At 65.8% G+C, this 15,766-nt stretch overlaps 3 protein-coding genes across 6 annotated transcripts in view; 2 read left to right on the top strand and 1 right to left on the bottom strand.

Moving 5' to 3' along the window:
* MAP7D1 (MAP7 domain containing 1) overlaps positions 1–13,045 on the top strand; it is a 15,788-nt gene extending 2,743 nt beyond the window's left edge. For 2 of the 3 annotated variants that reach the window (XM_069875119.1, XM_069875118.1), the window contains exons 2-18: positions 3,915–4,532; positions 4,663–4,731; positions 5,359–5,522; positions 5,844–5,958; positions 7,464–7,574; positions 9,224–9,346; positions 9,473–9,615; positions 9,739–9,872; positions 9,970–10,229; positions 10,308–10,482; positions 10,553–10,712; positions 11,358–11,462; positions 11,588–11,641; positions 11,752–11,809; positions 11,945–12,050; positions 12,126–12,331; positions 12,416–13,045. In XM_069875119.1, the coding sequence (XP_069731220.1) occupies positions 3,932–4,532; positions 4,663–4,731; positions 5,359–5,522; positions 5,844–5,958; positions 7,464–7,574; positions 9,224–9,346; positions 9,473–9,615; positions 9,739–9,872; positions 9,970–10,229; positions 10,308–10,482; positions 10,553–10,712; positions 11,358–11,462; positions 11,588–11,641; positions 11,752–11,809; positions 11,945–12,050; positions 12,126–12,331; positions 12,416–12,426 (2,595 nt within the window). In that variant the 5' untranslated portion in view covers positions 3,915–3,931 and the 3' untranslated portion in view covers positions 12,427–13,045. The remainder of the gene's footprint in view (positions 1–3,914; positions 4,533–4,662; positions 4,732–5,358; positions 5,523–5,843; positions 5,959–7,463; positions 7,575–9,223; positions 9,347–9,472; positions 9,616–9,738; positions 9,873–9,969; positions 10,230–10,307; positions 10,483–10,552; positions 10,713–11,357; positions 11,463–11,587; positions 11,642–11,751; positions 11,810–11,944; positions 12,051–12,125; positions 12,332–12,415) is intronic. The other variant, XM_069875120.1, reaches the window with a different exon arrangement.
* C23H1orf216 (chromosome 23 C1orf216 homolog) overlaps positions 1–15,766 on the bottom strand; it is a 281,686-nt gene that overhangs the window by 215,371 nt on the left and 50,549 nt on the right. The window lies entirely within an intron of this gene.
* THRAP3 (thyroid hormone receptor associated protein 3) overlaps positions 14,053–15,766 on the top strand; it is a 28,802-nt gene continuing 27,088 nt past the window's right edge. Inside the window, exon 1 of one of the 2 annotated variants that reach the window (XM_069875339.1) lies at positions 14,053–14,096. The gene's annotated coding sequence lies outside the window, so the exon portion shown is untranslated. The remainder of the gene's footprint in view (positions 14,097–15,766) is intronic. The other variant, XM_069875338.1, reaches the window with a different exon arrangement.

Consider the following 15,766-nt stretch of genomic DNA (forward strand, 5'->3'; position numbering starts at 1 on the left):
GGATGGGTGGACAAGGCGCTGAGGGACATGGGTAAGTGTTTGATGGGAATGGTTGGACTCGATGATCTGGTGGGTCTCTTCCAACCTGGTGATTCTATGATTCTATGATGGAGCTGTGCTTGCGTGTCTGGGGGGCCGGGGAGCTAATCCCCTGCGGAATGCCCTGGCCGGGGGAGAGGGGACGCCCGCACCGCCTGGGCGCAGGCAGCGTTGGGTTTCAGGGCAGCTGCCGCGCTGGAGCAGCGACAGGGACAGATGGCGGCAGGGCTGGCCCTGGCCGCGCGCCGGGGTTTTGGCCGTGCCCGGCAGCCCTGCCCTGGCCACGGGCACTGCGGCTCCTCCGGCCAATGGAGCAGGATGGATCCTGCCCGTGGAGCTCTGGGTTTGGTGACACGGGGTGGCAGGAGGCACCCGGCAGCGCTCCCTGCCCGTGGGGGGCTCGGGGTGGAATTCCCATCTGCTCGGAGGCGTCAGCTTGCGCTCAAAACTTGGGTTTGGCCAGCGGCCCTGCGGGCAGCACGGCATTCCCAGGATCTGCCAGGGTGCCAAAGGGAGCGATGCCTTGGGTCAGGTGGCGGGGACGAGGGACACACACGGTGCCACCACCGGTGTTGTCCCCAACACCTTCCTGGCCGTGTTTTAGCCTGGTGGCCGCCTTGGAGGGTACAGCGACGGAGACGTGAGATGTGCGGGATCGGGTCTGCAGCATTCCCAGGGTGCAAAAGCGAGCCAATGCTTTAGGTTGGGTCGTGGGGACGAGGGGACAGTGCTACTGCTGGTGTCATCCTTGGAGCTGGCACCTTTGGAGCCCCCTCTGCCCGCAGGTGCCCATCTGGTGCAGCCCTGGGTGGACAGGGCGGGGGACACCCCCGCTTGCAGCCCTGGCCCCTTCCCAGCGGGGTGTCCGCCTCGCAGGGTGCAGCGATGGGGACGCGGGATGCGCGGGATCGTGGCCAGGGGATGGGCCGGCTTCCTGCAGCTGAAAATAGCCGGAAGGCTGCGGGGGGGCCGGGGCTGCCTCTGCCCCCTGTGTAGCTTGGGGTGGCCAAACCCTGCTGGCCCAGACCCTCTCCAGGCAGGTGGGGGCTGCTGGGGGGCGGCTGTGTGTCCTGGGGGGCTGTGGATGTGGGGTGCAGCAGAGGGGCTGGAGGTGGCTTCCCTGCCAGCCTGGGGCTGCCCTCAGCTCGGTGGGCTTCAACCCGAAGAGGAGGCTGAGGGGAGACCTCATTGCTCTCTCCAACTCCCTGAAAGGAGGTTGTGGGGAGGAGGGTGCTGGGCTCTTCTCCCAAGTGACAGGGGACAGGACGAGAGGGAATGGCCTCAAGCTCCACCAAGGGAGGTTCAGCCTGGATATCAGAAAAAATTATTCACGGAAAGGGTCATTGGGCAGTGGCAGAGGCTGCCCAGGGAGGGGGTTGAGTCATCTTCCCTGGAGGAGGGGTTTAAGGGATGGGTGGACGAGGCGCTGAGGGACATGGTTTAGTGATTGATGGGAATGGTTGGACTCGATGATGCGGTGGGTCTTTTCCAACCTGGTGATTCTATGATTCTTTCTATGACGTGGGATGGAGCCGCGGCGCCGGCCCGTGTTTGCTGAGCCCACACTTTGCCCCTCTCCGAAGATTGCGGAGAGCTCTGCAAACATGGGCGAGCCCCGTGCGTGACATCACCCCACGGTGAGAGCCGCTCGCCGGGGCTGGTGGGTGCTGGTCGCCGCTGTCTGTTCAATCCCACAACACCAGTGTGGGGCTGGCACCGCGTGTTTTGGCTCTGGGGTGGGTCAGGCATCGTTCCCAGGAGGAATGACAGCACTGCCCGCTGTCTCGGGGTCACGGCTGTGATCCCAGCATGTGCTCCGGGCTCCTGGAGGTGAAGGGGTGTTTGCACGGGGCCAGTTAATAGGGGCTGGGGGGGGCATCACCGCTGCTGGGCACTGAGGGTGCTCCTGGCACCTCCACCTTCACAGAGGGCAGGGGGGTGGGCACAGTGTTTCTGTTCTGGGCTCTGGGCTCCAGGAGGTGAAGGTGGGCTTGAAAAGAGCTGGTTAACAGGGGCTGGGGGGCATCGTAGAATCATAGAATCACCAGGTTGGAAAAGACCCACTGGATCATCGTGTCCAACCATTCCCATCAATCACTAACCCATGTCCCTCAGCGCCTCGTCCACCTGTCCCTTAAACCCCTCCAGGGAAGGGGACTCAACCCCCTCCCTGGGCAGCCTCTGCCAGTGCCCAATGACCCTTTCCATGAGAAAGTTTTCCTAATATTCAGCCTAAACCTCCCCTGGTGGAGCTTGAGGCCATTCCCTCTCGTCCTGTCATCGCCGCAGCTGGCCCCGTGTCTCCATCCCTAGCACCAGCACGTCCAGCCGGCTCCTGGAGGTGAAGATGTATTTGAAAAGAGCTGGTTAATGGGCACTGGGGGCATCACCGCTGCTGGGCACCACAGAGGGCACACATGTGGCTTCGCGGGGTGGCTGCCACTGCGTCTCCATCCCCAGTGCCGACACGTGCTCCAGGCTCCCTGCGATTCCTGGCTGCTCCCCTTGGATGGGGGGTGATCCCTCCGTCTTGGGGTGCACAGAGAGGGCACCGTGCCCCCTGCCAGCCCCATGTGGGGAAAGGGTAACAACCCTTTTTTTTTTTGTTGCTGTTTTTTTTTTCCTGGCAGCAGCGGCCTCGTGTGCATTCCTGGGCCGTGAGTTCATGGCTGCGCAGCGTGGCGCTGGGGGACATGGGCCGGGGGTGACGTCAGGACGTGGGGCCCGCGCCCATCCTGCCTCCGCCTGAGCCGCCAGCGCTGGCGGAAGCCACCCCGCATCCTTTGGGGAAAGCGCAGGGACGCGTGCGGGGTCCCCATGCCTCTGTGGGGTCCTCATGCCTCTGTGGGGTCCCTGTGCCTCTGTGGGGTTTCCGTGCCTCTGCGGGGTCCCCATGCCTCTCTGGGGTCCCCATGCCTCTGTGGAGTCCCCATGCCTTTGTGGAGTCCCTATGCCTCTGCGGGGTCCCCGTGCCTCTCTGGGTTCCCCATGCCTCTCTGGGATCTCTGTGCCTCTGTGGGGTCCCCGTGCCTCTGCGGGGTCCCCATGCCTCTGTGGGGTCCCCGTGCCTCTGTGGGGTCCCCATGCCTCTGTGGCATCCCTGTGCCTCTCTGGGGTCCCCGTGCCTCTGCGGGGTCCCCGTGCCTCTCTGGGGTCCCCATGCCTCTCTGGGGTCCCTGTGCCTCTGCAGGGTCCCTGTGCCTCTGCGGGGTCCCTGTGCCTCTCTGGGGTCCCCGTGCCTCTCTGGGGTCCCCATGCCTCTCTGGGGTCTCCGTGCCTCTGCGGGGTCCCTGTGTCTCTCTGGGGTCTCCGTCCCGGCGTCTCCCCGTGTGGCCGAGCTGGGGTGGCAGCTGGCAGGGGAAGAAGAAGAAGAAGAAGGGTGACTTTGTGGTGCTGGTGCCTGACGGAGCCCCGGCTGGGTGCTCTGTGCATTGTGCACCCGGCGCCTGGCACCCGGCGTGGGGCGGACGGGGTCCCCCAAGGTGGGGGCAGTGGCAGGGCTGGTGTGGGGGTCCCACTGCCGCCCCCAGGGACCCTCCCCAGCCCCTGTGGCCACGGCAGCCTTGTCCTGAAGGCTGTGGTTGGAGGGGACACAGGGCTGCACCCCCCAAAGGCTCTGTTTGGGGGTGACGAGGCTGCACCCCTCCAGATCTGAGGCTGGGGGGATGTGGCTGTACCCTCCCAGGGCTCTGTTTGGGGGTGATGAGCCTGCACCCCACCAAGGGCTGGTTTTGGGGGGTTTGGGGCTGCACCTTCTGGGAGCTCTGTTTGGGGGGGACAGGGCTGCACCCCTCGAGGGCTGTGTTTGGGGAGAACAAGGCTGCCCCAGACTCATCCACTGAGTAACCACGTGTTCTGCTCTGCCTGTGTTGCAGGGAAGCCACCGTCCCCGATGGGAGACAGCGTGCCACCCCTCCCGACCTCGCCACCCACCTCGCCTGGGGATGCCCTGCGGGGAGACCCCCCGTCGCAGCGTGACCGACCCGTCCCTCCAGCCATCGTCCCCTCTGGACAGCCCGTCTCACCCATCCCTCCAGCTGCCAGTCCCTCCGAGAAGACCCCCTCGCCCGTCCCTGCAGCCGTGCCCCCCTCCAGGCAGCCCGTCTGTCCCCCTGCGGTGACACCCCTCTCCGAGAGCAGCACCCCGACTCCTGACCGACCCGTCCCTCCAGCCGCGAAGCCATCAGGACAGCCCGTCAGCCCCATCCCTGTGGCCCCCTCAGCCGAGAGCGTCCCTCCGTGGGGTGACCAGTCCCTCCCTGGGCCACCCCGGCACCCCGAAGACGAGCCGTTGCCCCACGCTGTCTGCGCCGCTGCTGCCCCCTGCCCAGCAGAGACGCCGCCCCGCGGGCACGAGCCCCCAGCCGCCACTCAAGGAGCCCCCTCGGATGCCAAGAGCCCCGCGGGGGGCACGGCCGGGCCCTCGAAGGACATTACCCCTCGGAGCGAGCGCCCTTCTCCAGCTCCTGCCGCCAGCCCCAGGCCCAAGCAAGGTGGGTGCCTGGGGGAGCAGGGGGGGTTGGTGATGCTGGTGCCCGCGGGTGCTGCCGGGAGCCTGTGGTGCCGGCACAGCGCGGGGCTGGGGGGGTGTGATGCTGTTCTGACGCTGTCTCCCTGCTGCAGATGCCCAGAAGGCCCAGGCGAGGCACAAGCAGGCGAAGGAGCGGCGCGAGGAGCGAGCCAAGTACCTGGGTGCGGGATGCAGCGAGCGCCGGGGCGCGCGTCAGGAGGGAAAGTGGACAGAGGGGAGGCAGGAGCTAAGGAGCTTTGCTGGGTCACGGGCAATCCCATTAGCTGTGACGAGCTGAGCCCAGTCGGAGCTGCTGTGCCAGCGGCTCTGCCCCCCAGCATCCTTCCGCACCCCAAATTGCCCTCCCCACGTTGTCCCTCAACCACCTGGGTGCCCCCCAGTCTGCGCGGGTGCCACCAGCTGGGTGGGTGCCCGGCTCTCCCCCGTGCGCAGGCGGGTGCAGGCGGCCCCGCAGCGGCTCGGGGCGGCGGGCGAGCGGGGCCCCCGCGCCACGCATGGGGCCTCCTCATCCCCGCGCTCTTTCCACCCTCATTCCCCCATTGTTCGCCGTGCGGCTCGGCGGGCTCCCGGCGGGCTCCCGGCCTCCCTTTTGTCCTTGTCCAAACCCCTCCCTCGCCGCCCGGCCGCGATGCTGCCTGCCCCACGCGCTCGGGGAGCCCAACGCGCCCCCGCCGGAGCCAACCCTCGACCCCTCGCCGCTGGCACGGGCACGAGTCCCGACCGCGGGGCGCAGCGGGGCCAGGGTTGTGCCTCGGCGGTGACCCCGCTGCCCCCTGTCCCCCCTGCAGCCGCCAAGCGGGCGCTGTGGCTGGAGAAGGAGGAGAAGGCCAAGCTGCTGCGGGAAAAGCAGCTGGAGGAGCGCCGCAAGCGCCTGGAGGAGCAGCGGCTGAAGGCAGAGAAGCGCCGTGCCGTCCTGGAGGAGCGGCAGAGGCAGAAACTGGAGAAGAACAAGGTGGGGATGGGGGATGAGGGGCACGACGGGCAGGGGCACCGGGGTGGCACGGCAGGGATGCCCTCGCTGAGGAGACCTGGTGGCTCCAGCGGCGCTTTGGGAGCCACCCACGGTGTGTGTCCTCCACAGTGCGTGTCCCTCATGCTGCAGAGCCTCCGCCTGGCTCCTTGGGCACTTGTACCTTGTCCAGGGGGAGCATCGCTGCCCCTTCTCCCTTCAAGCATCCCCACGGCTGCGGTATCCTCGTGCTGGGCAGCTCTGGCTGGTCCTAGCCGCGTTCCCCTGGCCGCTGGCCTCACCCCATCCCTCTCCCCGGGGCAGGAGCGCTACGAGGCGGCGATCCAGCGGTCGGCCAAGAAGACGTGGGCAGAGATCCGGCAGCAGCGCTGGTCCTGGGCTGGCGCCCTGCACCACGGCTCCCCTGCGCACAAGGATGGTGAGTGCCGCGCTGGCGATGGACCCTGCGGCTCTGCCGGCGGCGCGGGCGGCTGGGCACGGCTCTGCGGCACTCTGTGCAGGGAGGGTGAGGTCCATACCCAGCTCAGCCCTGCTCTGCTTTGGGGCCGCGCTGCCATCGCCCTGGGCTGTGCCAAGGCCTCGTGGGGTGGCTTTTCACTGCTCGTGTGGCACCGTCAGGCCAGGCAGAAGCTGGAAACTGTGCCTCACGCTCACCCTTCCGCGCAGGGAAGCCCTGACAGGCTGCGGGGACGCTGCGGCTGTGCTGCCCGGGTCTCTGGCAGCTGGGCAAGGGTTGCGAAGCCATTGCTGTCTCCGGTTGGGGTCTGTGCTGCGGCGTGTCCCCTTGTCCCCTGGCTGGGTGGAGGCCATGCTTAGTCCCTCCAGCCCCAGGGGTCCCTGTGGCTGCGTGTGCACCTCGGCGTGCGTGGTTGTACCCTTGCAGCGGCTGCCGGAGGCTCAGCCGAGCCCACAGCAGAAGCGCGGCACCCAGCTGGCTCCTCTCCTCAGGGCCTCCGAGGGGACACCCTGTGGGCTTTGGCATCGGGGTTTGGTGTCTGGAGGACGTCCCCTGACTGCCAAGGGGACGGGGCTGCGGCGCTGGCAGGCGCTGGCACTGCCTGGCACGTCTGATGGATGGAAGGGACTGTGCCCCTGGGGTTTGTCCATCCCACTCGTGCTGTGGGGTGGCTGACAGCCCCGGTTATTCCTAGCTGGACTGCGCGTGCAGGTGTTGTGTGCAGGTGTCGTGTACCAGGTCCGTGTGTACCGGCACCGTGTGCTTGGCCAGGCTGTGGGTACCGGCGTCGTGTGCCCACACAGGGTGTGCGGTTGGGCACCGTGTGCCCAGCTCGAGCTTGTGGCACATTCAAGGACAGGTGGCTGCGGTTGCAGCACCCAGCAGGGCTCGGCAAGAGGACGCTTTCTCCTTCAACTTCCCCGGAGCTGCTGCTGGCGCTCTCGCTCACGGATCTCCTGGCTGCCGCCTCTGCCGGCTGCAGGCTCTCGTGGTCGTTCTCTCCAGAAGAGCTCGGCTGGGGCAGAGGGGTCCCGGCACCCTAGGAGGCGCTGCCAGCCACCAGCACCCTCCTGGCACTGCCAAAGGGACCTGGCACCGGGGTGACCCTTGTCCCATGTCTGTCTGACCCTGCTGCCTTCACCCTTCTCCCCGGCTCACTCGGTGCTGCCGAGGTCCCTGGCCGACTAGTCTCTGATTTCCAGGACTGGTTTTGGGGGGCCTGGCATGGTGGGGGCTGGGAGCAGCCCTGGCTCCCCGAGGATGAGATCCCTGCATGATCCCAGCATGAACCTCCAGGGCTCTGCCGGTCCCCTGCGTCGTGTCCCCGGACACCAGCGTCTCCTGGCCCCACTCTGGGTGTCACATTGTCCTGCCCCTCTGCCCCGGCGCGGCCGTGCATGCTGCATGCGGGGGGCCCAGCCCCGGCCCCAGGACCTTAATGCCCTTGTGTCTTTTCCCTCCTCCAGGTGCGAGCCGGTGCTCGGTGTCCGCTGTAAACCTCCCCAAACACGTCGACTCTATAATCAACAAGCGGCTCTCCAAATCCTCTGCCACCCTCTGGAACTCTCCCAGTAGAAGTAAGAGCCCTTTGCGTTTGCCCCAGCGCAGGGGGCACAGCCCAGCCCCCTCCCAGCGCTGGGCACCCCCAAGATCAGGGTCCCCCCCATCCCCAGGCCCTGCCTTGCAGCACGGTGCCCACGGAGAGAGGAGAAGCCGTTTGCTGTTTGCGGGAGGAGGCTGGAGCCAGCCAGCGGCTCCTTGAGGCTGCGTGCAGGCTGGGAAGAAGAGGACGAAGAGTGGCTGGGGTGGTGGCAGCCCTGTGGGGCGCCAGGATGGGGACCGGGAGCCCTGGCTCCCTGCCCCAGGGCAGCTCTGGTGGGTGCAGATGCAATCACGGAGCGGGGCTGCCCGTCCCAGACCCTCCTCGGGACTGGGCACGGTGCCGGTGCCCGCCTGTCCCGGCAGCCCCCGGGGCTGGGTGCCACGGAGCGCAGCGAGAGCAGTGCTGCGCTGGGTGCTGCGAGGTCGTCCTGGCCCTGGGCGAGCACCCAAGGCTGCTGGCCGAGCCGGAGGGATGTGTCCAGTGCCGGGGCTGCTGTTGTGTTTCGGGGTTGCCTGGAGATGGGCGCGCGCCTTCCCGGCCGGGTATAAATAGCCAGAGCAGCTGACACGGGCGGCTGCAGGCGGTGGTGACGTAGGCGGCTCCTGCCAGCCCCGCGCTGGGGGCTCAGCCCAAGGAGAGGCACCCAGAGAGCTCTTGGCACGACCAGGATGGGAGCAGCATCTCCCTGGGCTGGCGCTGGACGCGGCACCCTGTCCCCACCGCTGCATTCGTGGCTCTGTTTTCTCCCCTTCGGGCTCTGGGTGCTGCTCCCAGCCTGATAGGGGCCCTGGTGGCGAGGGACCCCGTCCCTCTGGGTGCTTCCCGTGTGCCGGTGGGTGCCGGTGATGTGCGCTGGAGGGCAGCCAGTGGCAGCCCCGTGGCCAGCTGGCAGCGTGGCCATGCACTGCCATTCCTTGGGGGCCACGAGCCTGGCAGCGTGCTTGGTGGCTTCGACACAGCTCCCTTGGGTTGAGCGCGTGATGTGTGTTAGGCTGGACATTAGGAAAAAAATTTTCACAGAAAGGGTCATTGGGCAGTGTCAGAGGCTGCCCAGGGAGGGGGTTGAGTCCCCTTCCCTGGAGGGGTTTAGGGGACGGGTGGATGAGGCGCTGAGGGACATGGGTTAGTGATTGATGGGAATGGTTGGACTCGATGATCTGGTGAGTCTCTTCCAACCTGGTGATTCTATGATTCTATTATTCTATGATACAGGGTGCTGGGGGCTCGATCGCTCCAGGACGGGGGCACAGGGAGGGTGCATGGCAGCGACGGGCACGAGGAGAGGGCCAGAGTGGAAGGGGTGCTGTCAGCATGGTTGCACCATCACGCTGTGGGTGCACGATGTCCAGGATGTCTGTGGGGCACAGGGACACCATCGTCGTCGTTGTCCTACCAGCATCTGTCTGCCAACCCACACCTGAGCCTGCATGGCCCCTGGTTGTGCTCAGCCACCGCGCAGAGCAGCGGGGACCCCTCCCCAGCGTGGCCAAGCTTGGGGCACTCCTGGTGCTGCGCATGAGCCGGGGGCCTTGGCGCAACCGCACGGCTGCTCCGTCCTGGCAGGTGGCTGTGGGGCTGGTGCCTGGGGGCTGCGGGTGACTAAAAACCCCTCTGCCTCCCCAGACCGGAGTTTGCAGCTGAGCCCGTGGGAGAGCAGCATCGTGGATCGGCTGATGACGCCCACTCTGTCCTTCCTCGCGCGCAGCCGGAGCGCCGTGACGCTGGCGGGGAACGGCAAGGAGCAGGGTGAGCACCTGGGGACACACACAGGGCTCCCGGGGACCGGGACGAGGGAGCCTGAAGCCAATGAAGTGAGCTGGCACTGGTGGCGCGCAGGCTTTATCCTGACGGCGCGGTGCCTCCTCCCCTCAGTGCCCGTGTGCCCGCGCTCGGCCTCTGTCAGCCCCCTCAGCCCCTGCCACAACCACCGCCTGCAGCACCGCTGCTGGGAGAGGCGGAAGGGAGCCGCCGCCAGCCCTGACGTGACGCCGCGCCGCAGGACCGAGTCCTCACCCGTGAGTGCCACCTCCCGCGGGGACCCCTTGGTGCCAGGGCAGCTCCGGGGCACAGCCTGGCTCCCGGCCGAGCTGAGCACCCAGCGTTGATGCTCTCTCTCTGTTTCTCTTTGGCCCGAGCAGAAGAAGAAGGAGAAGAAGGAGAAGGAGCGGGAGAACGCCAAGGAGCGCAGTGCCCTGTCCCGCGAGCGCAGCCTCAAGAAGCGGCAGTCGCTGCCGGCGGCGCAGCCCCGGCTCTTGCCTGCGGCAGACGGCAGGTTGGGACCCGCCGCTTTGGGGGCTGCCCTGGCCCCTTCCCCGCTGCCGCAGGGGCTGCTGCAGCCCTGCTAATGCCACCTCTCGTTCTGTTTGCAGCCCAGGCCCCAAGAACCGTCCCTCATCCCCTGCCACCCCCAAAGCCCGTCCGGCGTCCCCCAGCCCGGCTCTCGGCTCCCCCCACAAGCCGCCCCTGCCCCGCAGCGCCCACTCCTCTCCCAAGGTGCGGGCCAGGGCGCGGGAGGAGCGGAGGGAGCAGGAGGGGCAGGTGAAGGCACACGAGAAGAAGGAGGAGGAACGGGGCTCGGCCCCCTCAGCCCTCCCCGAGCCCCCCACGGTGCCCACAGAGCCGGCAGCAGGTGGGTGCGGGATGGCTGGGGAGGACAGTGGGGGCTGGGGGCAGCGGGAGCAGCGCTGACACTGTGTGCACCCCGCAGCCCCCCCAGCCCCTGCGGCCCCCAGCCCCGTGCCGGCCACCCCCCCGAGCAGACCCTCAGCCGGCACCACGGACCGGGAGGAGGCTGCGAGGCTGCTGGCAGAGAAGCGGCGGCAGGCCCGCGAGCAGCGGGAGCGGGAGGAGCGGGAGCGCCGGGAGCAGGAGGAGCGGGAGAGGTGGGTGTTCCCCCCCACCACGACCCCCAACTCTCGCCTCCCAACTTTGCTGAGGGTCCCCTCCCCACAGGCGGCTGCAGGAGGAGCAGGCGCAGCGGGAAGCGGAGGAGCAGATCCGCAGGGAAGCCTTGGCGCGCCAGCGGGAGGAGGAGCGGCGGCTGCAGGAGGAACGCGAGGCCCAGGAGAAAGCACGAGCCGAGCGGGAGGAGATGGAGCGGCTGCAGAGACAGGTCGGGGGCAGCAGGGTGGCAGGGTGGAAGAGACGGGGAGGAAGAGGTGGGATGAAGGCAGGGATGGAGGGAGAAGGCAGGGATGCTTTCCATCCCAGTGGGATGCAGTGGCAAGGAGCAGCCCAACTCCTTGATGCCCAGGGTGGCAGGAAGGGACCATGGGGCAGGGCTCCTCACTCTCCCTGCCCCATCTTGTCCATCCCTGTCTGGTTTAATCCATCCCTGCCCCATCCTGTCCATCCCTGCCTGGTTTAATCCATCCCTGCCCCATCCTGTCCATCCCTGTCTGGTTTAATCCATCCCTGCCCCATCCTGTCCATCCCTGTCTGGTTTAATCCATCCCTGCCCCATCCTGTCCATCCCTGCTTGGTTTAATCCATCCCTGCCCCATCCTGTCCATCCCTGTCTGGTTTAATCCATCCCTGCCCCATCCTGTCCATCCCTGCCTGGTTTAATCCATCCCTGCCCCATCCTGTCCATCCCTGCCTGGTTTAATCCATCCCTGCCCCATCCTGTCCATCCCTGCCTGGTTTAATCCCTCCCTGCCCCCATCCTGTCCATCCCTGCTTGGTTTAATCCATCCCTGCCCCATCCCATCCGTCTCTGCCCCATCTCATCCATCCTTGCCACCCCACTGTGCCACAGAAGGAAGAAGCCGAGGCAAGGGCTCGCGAAGAGGCTGAGCGGCAGCGCCTGGAGCGGGAGAAGCATTTCCAGCGTGAGGAGCAGGAGCGGCTGGAGAGGAAGAAGGTGAGGGCTGGGGACACCCCTGGGCACATGGCGTGGCGAGGGCATCCCCTGCCAGGAGCCCAGCCCAGCACCCAGGGCAGGTCCTGCTGGTGAGGGCTGTGCGTGAGCCCCTCTCTGCTCCGCAGCGCCTGGAGGAGATCATGAAGAGGACACGCAAATCGGATGCTGCAGATGCCAAGGTGGGTGCCTATCCTTTGTGTCCCCCTGCCTGGGGACACGGGGCGCTCTGCAGAGCCCCTGCTCCTGCCTGGAGCCACCGCTGTCCCTCACAGCTCTCCTCTCCCTGCAGAAAAAGGAAGACAAGAAGGTGGTGAATGGGAAAGCAGCCGAGCAGGAGGATGTCCCAGGTACGTGGTCCCTTCCCACAGCTTGCTGCGCCTCCAGGGATGCCTGGGTCTGCGGAGCTGCAACCCCGCGCTGCTCCCCGCAGCCACGCTCCTGCCTAGGCCCGTGGCTGAGGGGGGCTCTGCCGACATCCCCAGGCCGTGAGAAGCGCGTGGGGCCGATGCCGAAGAAGGAGGAACTCCCTGAGATGGAGACGCCGAGCGCGGGGCCGAAGGGCCTGACAGGCGAAGGGCTGCAGCCGAGGTGAGCGAAGGGGCAGCCGGGGAGGGCTGGGGGGTGGCGGGGGCCTGGCTGACCCCCAGCTCTGCCACCCCACAGCTCCCCGGCCAAGGAGGCGCCGTCCCCGGCCTCCCTGGTGAACGGCGTGCAGCCCGGCAAGCATGAGAACGGCTTCTCGGGCAAGGAGGGATCGCAGGAGCTGCTTGAGCTCTCCCACCACGGCAGCAGCCCCAGCAGCATCATCCCCTTTGGCGACAAGGAGCCTTTCCTCAAGCAGGCGGTGGTGAAGCCCCCACAGGTGACAGGTAAGAGTCTGGGGGTGTGCAGGGGGAGCCTGGGTGATGCCAGGGTTTCCCGGCCTCACCGCCGCTTGCTCCCTTCTCCCACAGAGGTGCTGTGAAGCCCAGGTCCCAGCAGACGTCCCCGCGGAGCCACCGCACACGTCCCAACTCCGGACGCCCACGCAGAACCGTAGCTGTTGTCAGAAGAAAAACCTCGCTGGTCCCTGCCGCCCAACGGGTCCGGGCACTGTGAGACCCTGGCGAGGTGGCCGCCAACCCGCTGCGGGGACGCCTGGTTTCTCTCCTCGTTCTTGTTTTTATTTCGTTTTGTTGGGGTTTTTTTTATTTTAAAATATGCACCTTATCAGACTGACACCCCCACCCTAGCAGCCTGCCAGAGCCGCCCCAGACGTGTGGTGTAATACTGTAGTTATTTAACTCGCTGGGTACAATGTATGTGAATACTGTAAATAGAGCTCGGCCGGACAGCGAGCACGCTTGCCTGGCCCAGCCCTGCGCGGGGTGGGAGGATTCGGGGCTCGCAAGGAGGATTTGGGGCTCGCAGGGAGGACTCGGGGTCACTCCCCATCCCCACGGCCCCACGCATGTCTGTGTGAGCACCGGGTGCCCCCGGAACGCACACTCAGGGCCCGGCCGGCACCGCGCCGCTCTCTGTGCCGTTGTGACAGTGTTATGCATCCGGACAACCTCTGCAAACAATAAAAGTGGACAACTGCCCTCGCCTCGTTGTGTCTCCGATGCAGGAAGGGGCAGCTGTGCTTCAGTGCTCTCCTGGCTGCCAGGGCAGAGCCACTCCCATGTCAGGGCTTGTCCGGGAGCCCTCTGGCACCGTTCATAGAATTGTTTGGTTGGAAAAGACCTTTGGGATTGAGTCCAGCCATACCTGTCCACTAGTAAACTGTATCTCAGCATGTCTGCTCAGCTTTTAAGCTCCTCCAGGGATGGAGACTGCACCACTGCCCTGAGCAGCCTCTGCCAGTGCTGAGAACCCTTTCAGTGAAGGAATATTTCCCGATATCCCATCTAAACCTCCCCTGGTGCCACTTGAGGACATCTCCTCTTGTCCTATCATTTGTTACTTGGGAGAAGAGACGTTGGGCCTTGCTACAACCTCCCTTCAGGAGCTTCAGAGAGCGATGAGGTCTCCCCTCAGCCTCCTTTTCTCCAGGCTAAACCACCCCAGGGCCCTCAGCTGCTCCCCAGCCCTCTGTGCTCCAGACACATTCACTCCCTCAGCTCCTGCCCCCTCTCGCAGCTCATCCTGCCTGCCCTCGCCACAACCCGCAGCCGCAACTCGGGAGCTGCGCCCTCCCCGGCCCGGCCTCAGAGCTGAGTCCTCGTGAGCTGCCACAGCCCAGAGCAGGCGGGAACTGGCAGTCAGCGCCCGCCATGCTCCTCAAGGCACGCTCAGGGCCTCTCCAGCGACCGTGGCTCCCCCTCCCGCGGCGGGAGAAGCCGGGGAGGGCGGGCGGAGGCTCTGCCCATAGCTGGGGGGGGGCTGCGCCATGGCCGCCCCCGCCGCCATTTCCCGCCCCGCCGCACCGGAAGCCTCGCCCTCTCGGTGGCGCTTGAGGGGGGAGGCGGAAGTGATGTCACTCCCCCGCGAGGGGCCCGCTGGGAGTTGCAGTCCGTTCGAGAGTCCACCTAATGCTAGGCGAGGGATCCAGGACTACAACTCCCGGCAAACCCGCGCGCGCGCGCGCGGCGGGCGGGCGCGAACCGGAAGTGCGTGCGGAGGTGGCGGAGGCCGCGGACGGAGCGCGGTTCGGTGAGTGCGGGGAGGCCCGGCCCGGCCTGGCGCGGCGGGACCCGGCCCTGCCCGCCGCCACGGGGCCTTTCTCGTCTCCTTTCCTTCTCCTGACTCACACTGGGGGCTCTCGGGGGCTGAGCCGCCCTCCCCGGCCGGGTTTAGCAACCCCCTTCCCTCACCAGGCCTTAGCATGGCGCTTCCCCCCCCCTCCTCCACCCCCCTCCCCCGCGGCAGTCTCCACGTGCGGAGCTCGGCTGGGCCCAGGCTTAGAGTAGGGAGCGAGTCCCCCTGTGCCGCTTGGCTCCCAGGCCCGTGCCCGGAGGCTCGTCCTTTCGTCGCATTCTAGTCCCTAGAGCCTCGTCCCGCTCGGACTTGGGCCTGTGCCTGAAGGCTCCGTCCCTCGTACCGCTCCGGTCCCCGGCGCCTCATTGTCTCGTCCCGCTTAGGCCCGGATCTGTGCCCCGAGGCTCGTTCTTTTGTCGCATTCCAGTCCCCGGAGGTTCGGCCTAGGCCTGTGCCCGAGGCTTGTCCCCTTGTTATGTCCCGCTCCCATCCCCCGAGGCTCGGTCCCTTGTCCCAGCTCGTTCCTGGAGATTCCTGTCCTCCTCCCGGGTCTCTGTGCCCTATCTTCGGACATTCCTCCCACGTTTCAGTCTGTTCCTGGACGTTTCTTTCTTTCTCTGAGTTTGTAGGCTGGGGCCACAGTAGTTGTGAGGCTCGGCTCCTGAGCTGGTACTGAATCCTGCACCATGTGTAGCTTGATGCGGCAGGACGATTTTACTCCTTCACTTAAGAAAGATACGGTACTGTTACAATAGGTCCAGAGGAGAACATGAAAGTGATGCGAGGGCTGGAGCCCCTCTGCTATGAGGACAAGCTGAGAACATTGGGGTTGTTCAGTCTGGAGAGAGAAGGCTCCAGGGAGATCTTAAAGCAGCTTCCAGTACTGAAAGGGGCTCTAGGAAGCCTGGGGAGTGACTTCACACAAGGGTACATAGTGATAGGATGAGGGGGAGTGGCTTTAAATTGGAAGGGGGAAGATTCTGATTAGACATTAGGAGAAAATTCTTCACGGTGAGGGTTGAGAGGCCCTGGCCCAGGTTGCCCAGAGCAGTGGTGGCTGCCCCGCCTCTGGTGTTCAAGGGCAGGTTGAATGGGGCTTTGAGGAACCTGATGCAGTGGGAGGTGTCCCTGCACGTGGCAGGGGATGGAACTTGGGCTTTGAGGTCCTTCTGATCCAAACCATTCCATGTTTTTATGATTGCCCCCCTCTGCCTCTTGTGCAAGAGTGGAGTTCGGTAGAATTGCAGGTGATGGGGTGGAATGGGCTTGGCAGAGGCACAGGTGAGCCCTGAATCTTTGTTTCCACCAGTCTGACAAAGGGTTATTTCCCTAACTGTTGTTTTTTTGGGAGGAGGGTAATGTGTTTGAGGCTTTTGTAGGTATTTTTAAAGTCTCTACGAGGTGATTGTCACTGTAATTGTCTCCCAAATGGTTTTCTGAGTGTGTTTATGAGCCGGAAGGTGATGTGATGAGTTTGGAACAAGTGGTGCTTCGAGTAGCAGCCTCAGGAAGTGCAGTGCGGGCTCACTTCTCTTTGCTTGTATGCACGAGGCCTCTGTCAGCATGGAGGTGGTGGCAGTGTGTGCACAGCAGAGTTTCTTTGGGTCTCATCAGCACTGGGGTGC

This window comes from Phaenicophaeus curvirostris, chromosome 23 (genome assembly GCF_032191515.1).
Source record: "Phaenicophaeus curvirostris isolate KB17595 chromosome 23, BPBGC_Pcur_1.0, whole genome shotgun sequence".
Taxonomy (NCBI): domain Eukaryota; kingdom Metazoa; phylum Chordata; class Aves; order Cuculiformes; family Cuculidae; genus Phaenicophaeus; species Phaenicophaeus curvirostris.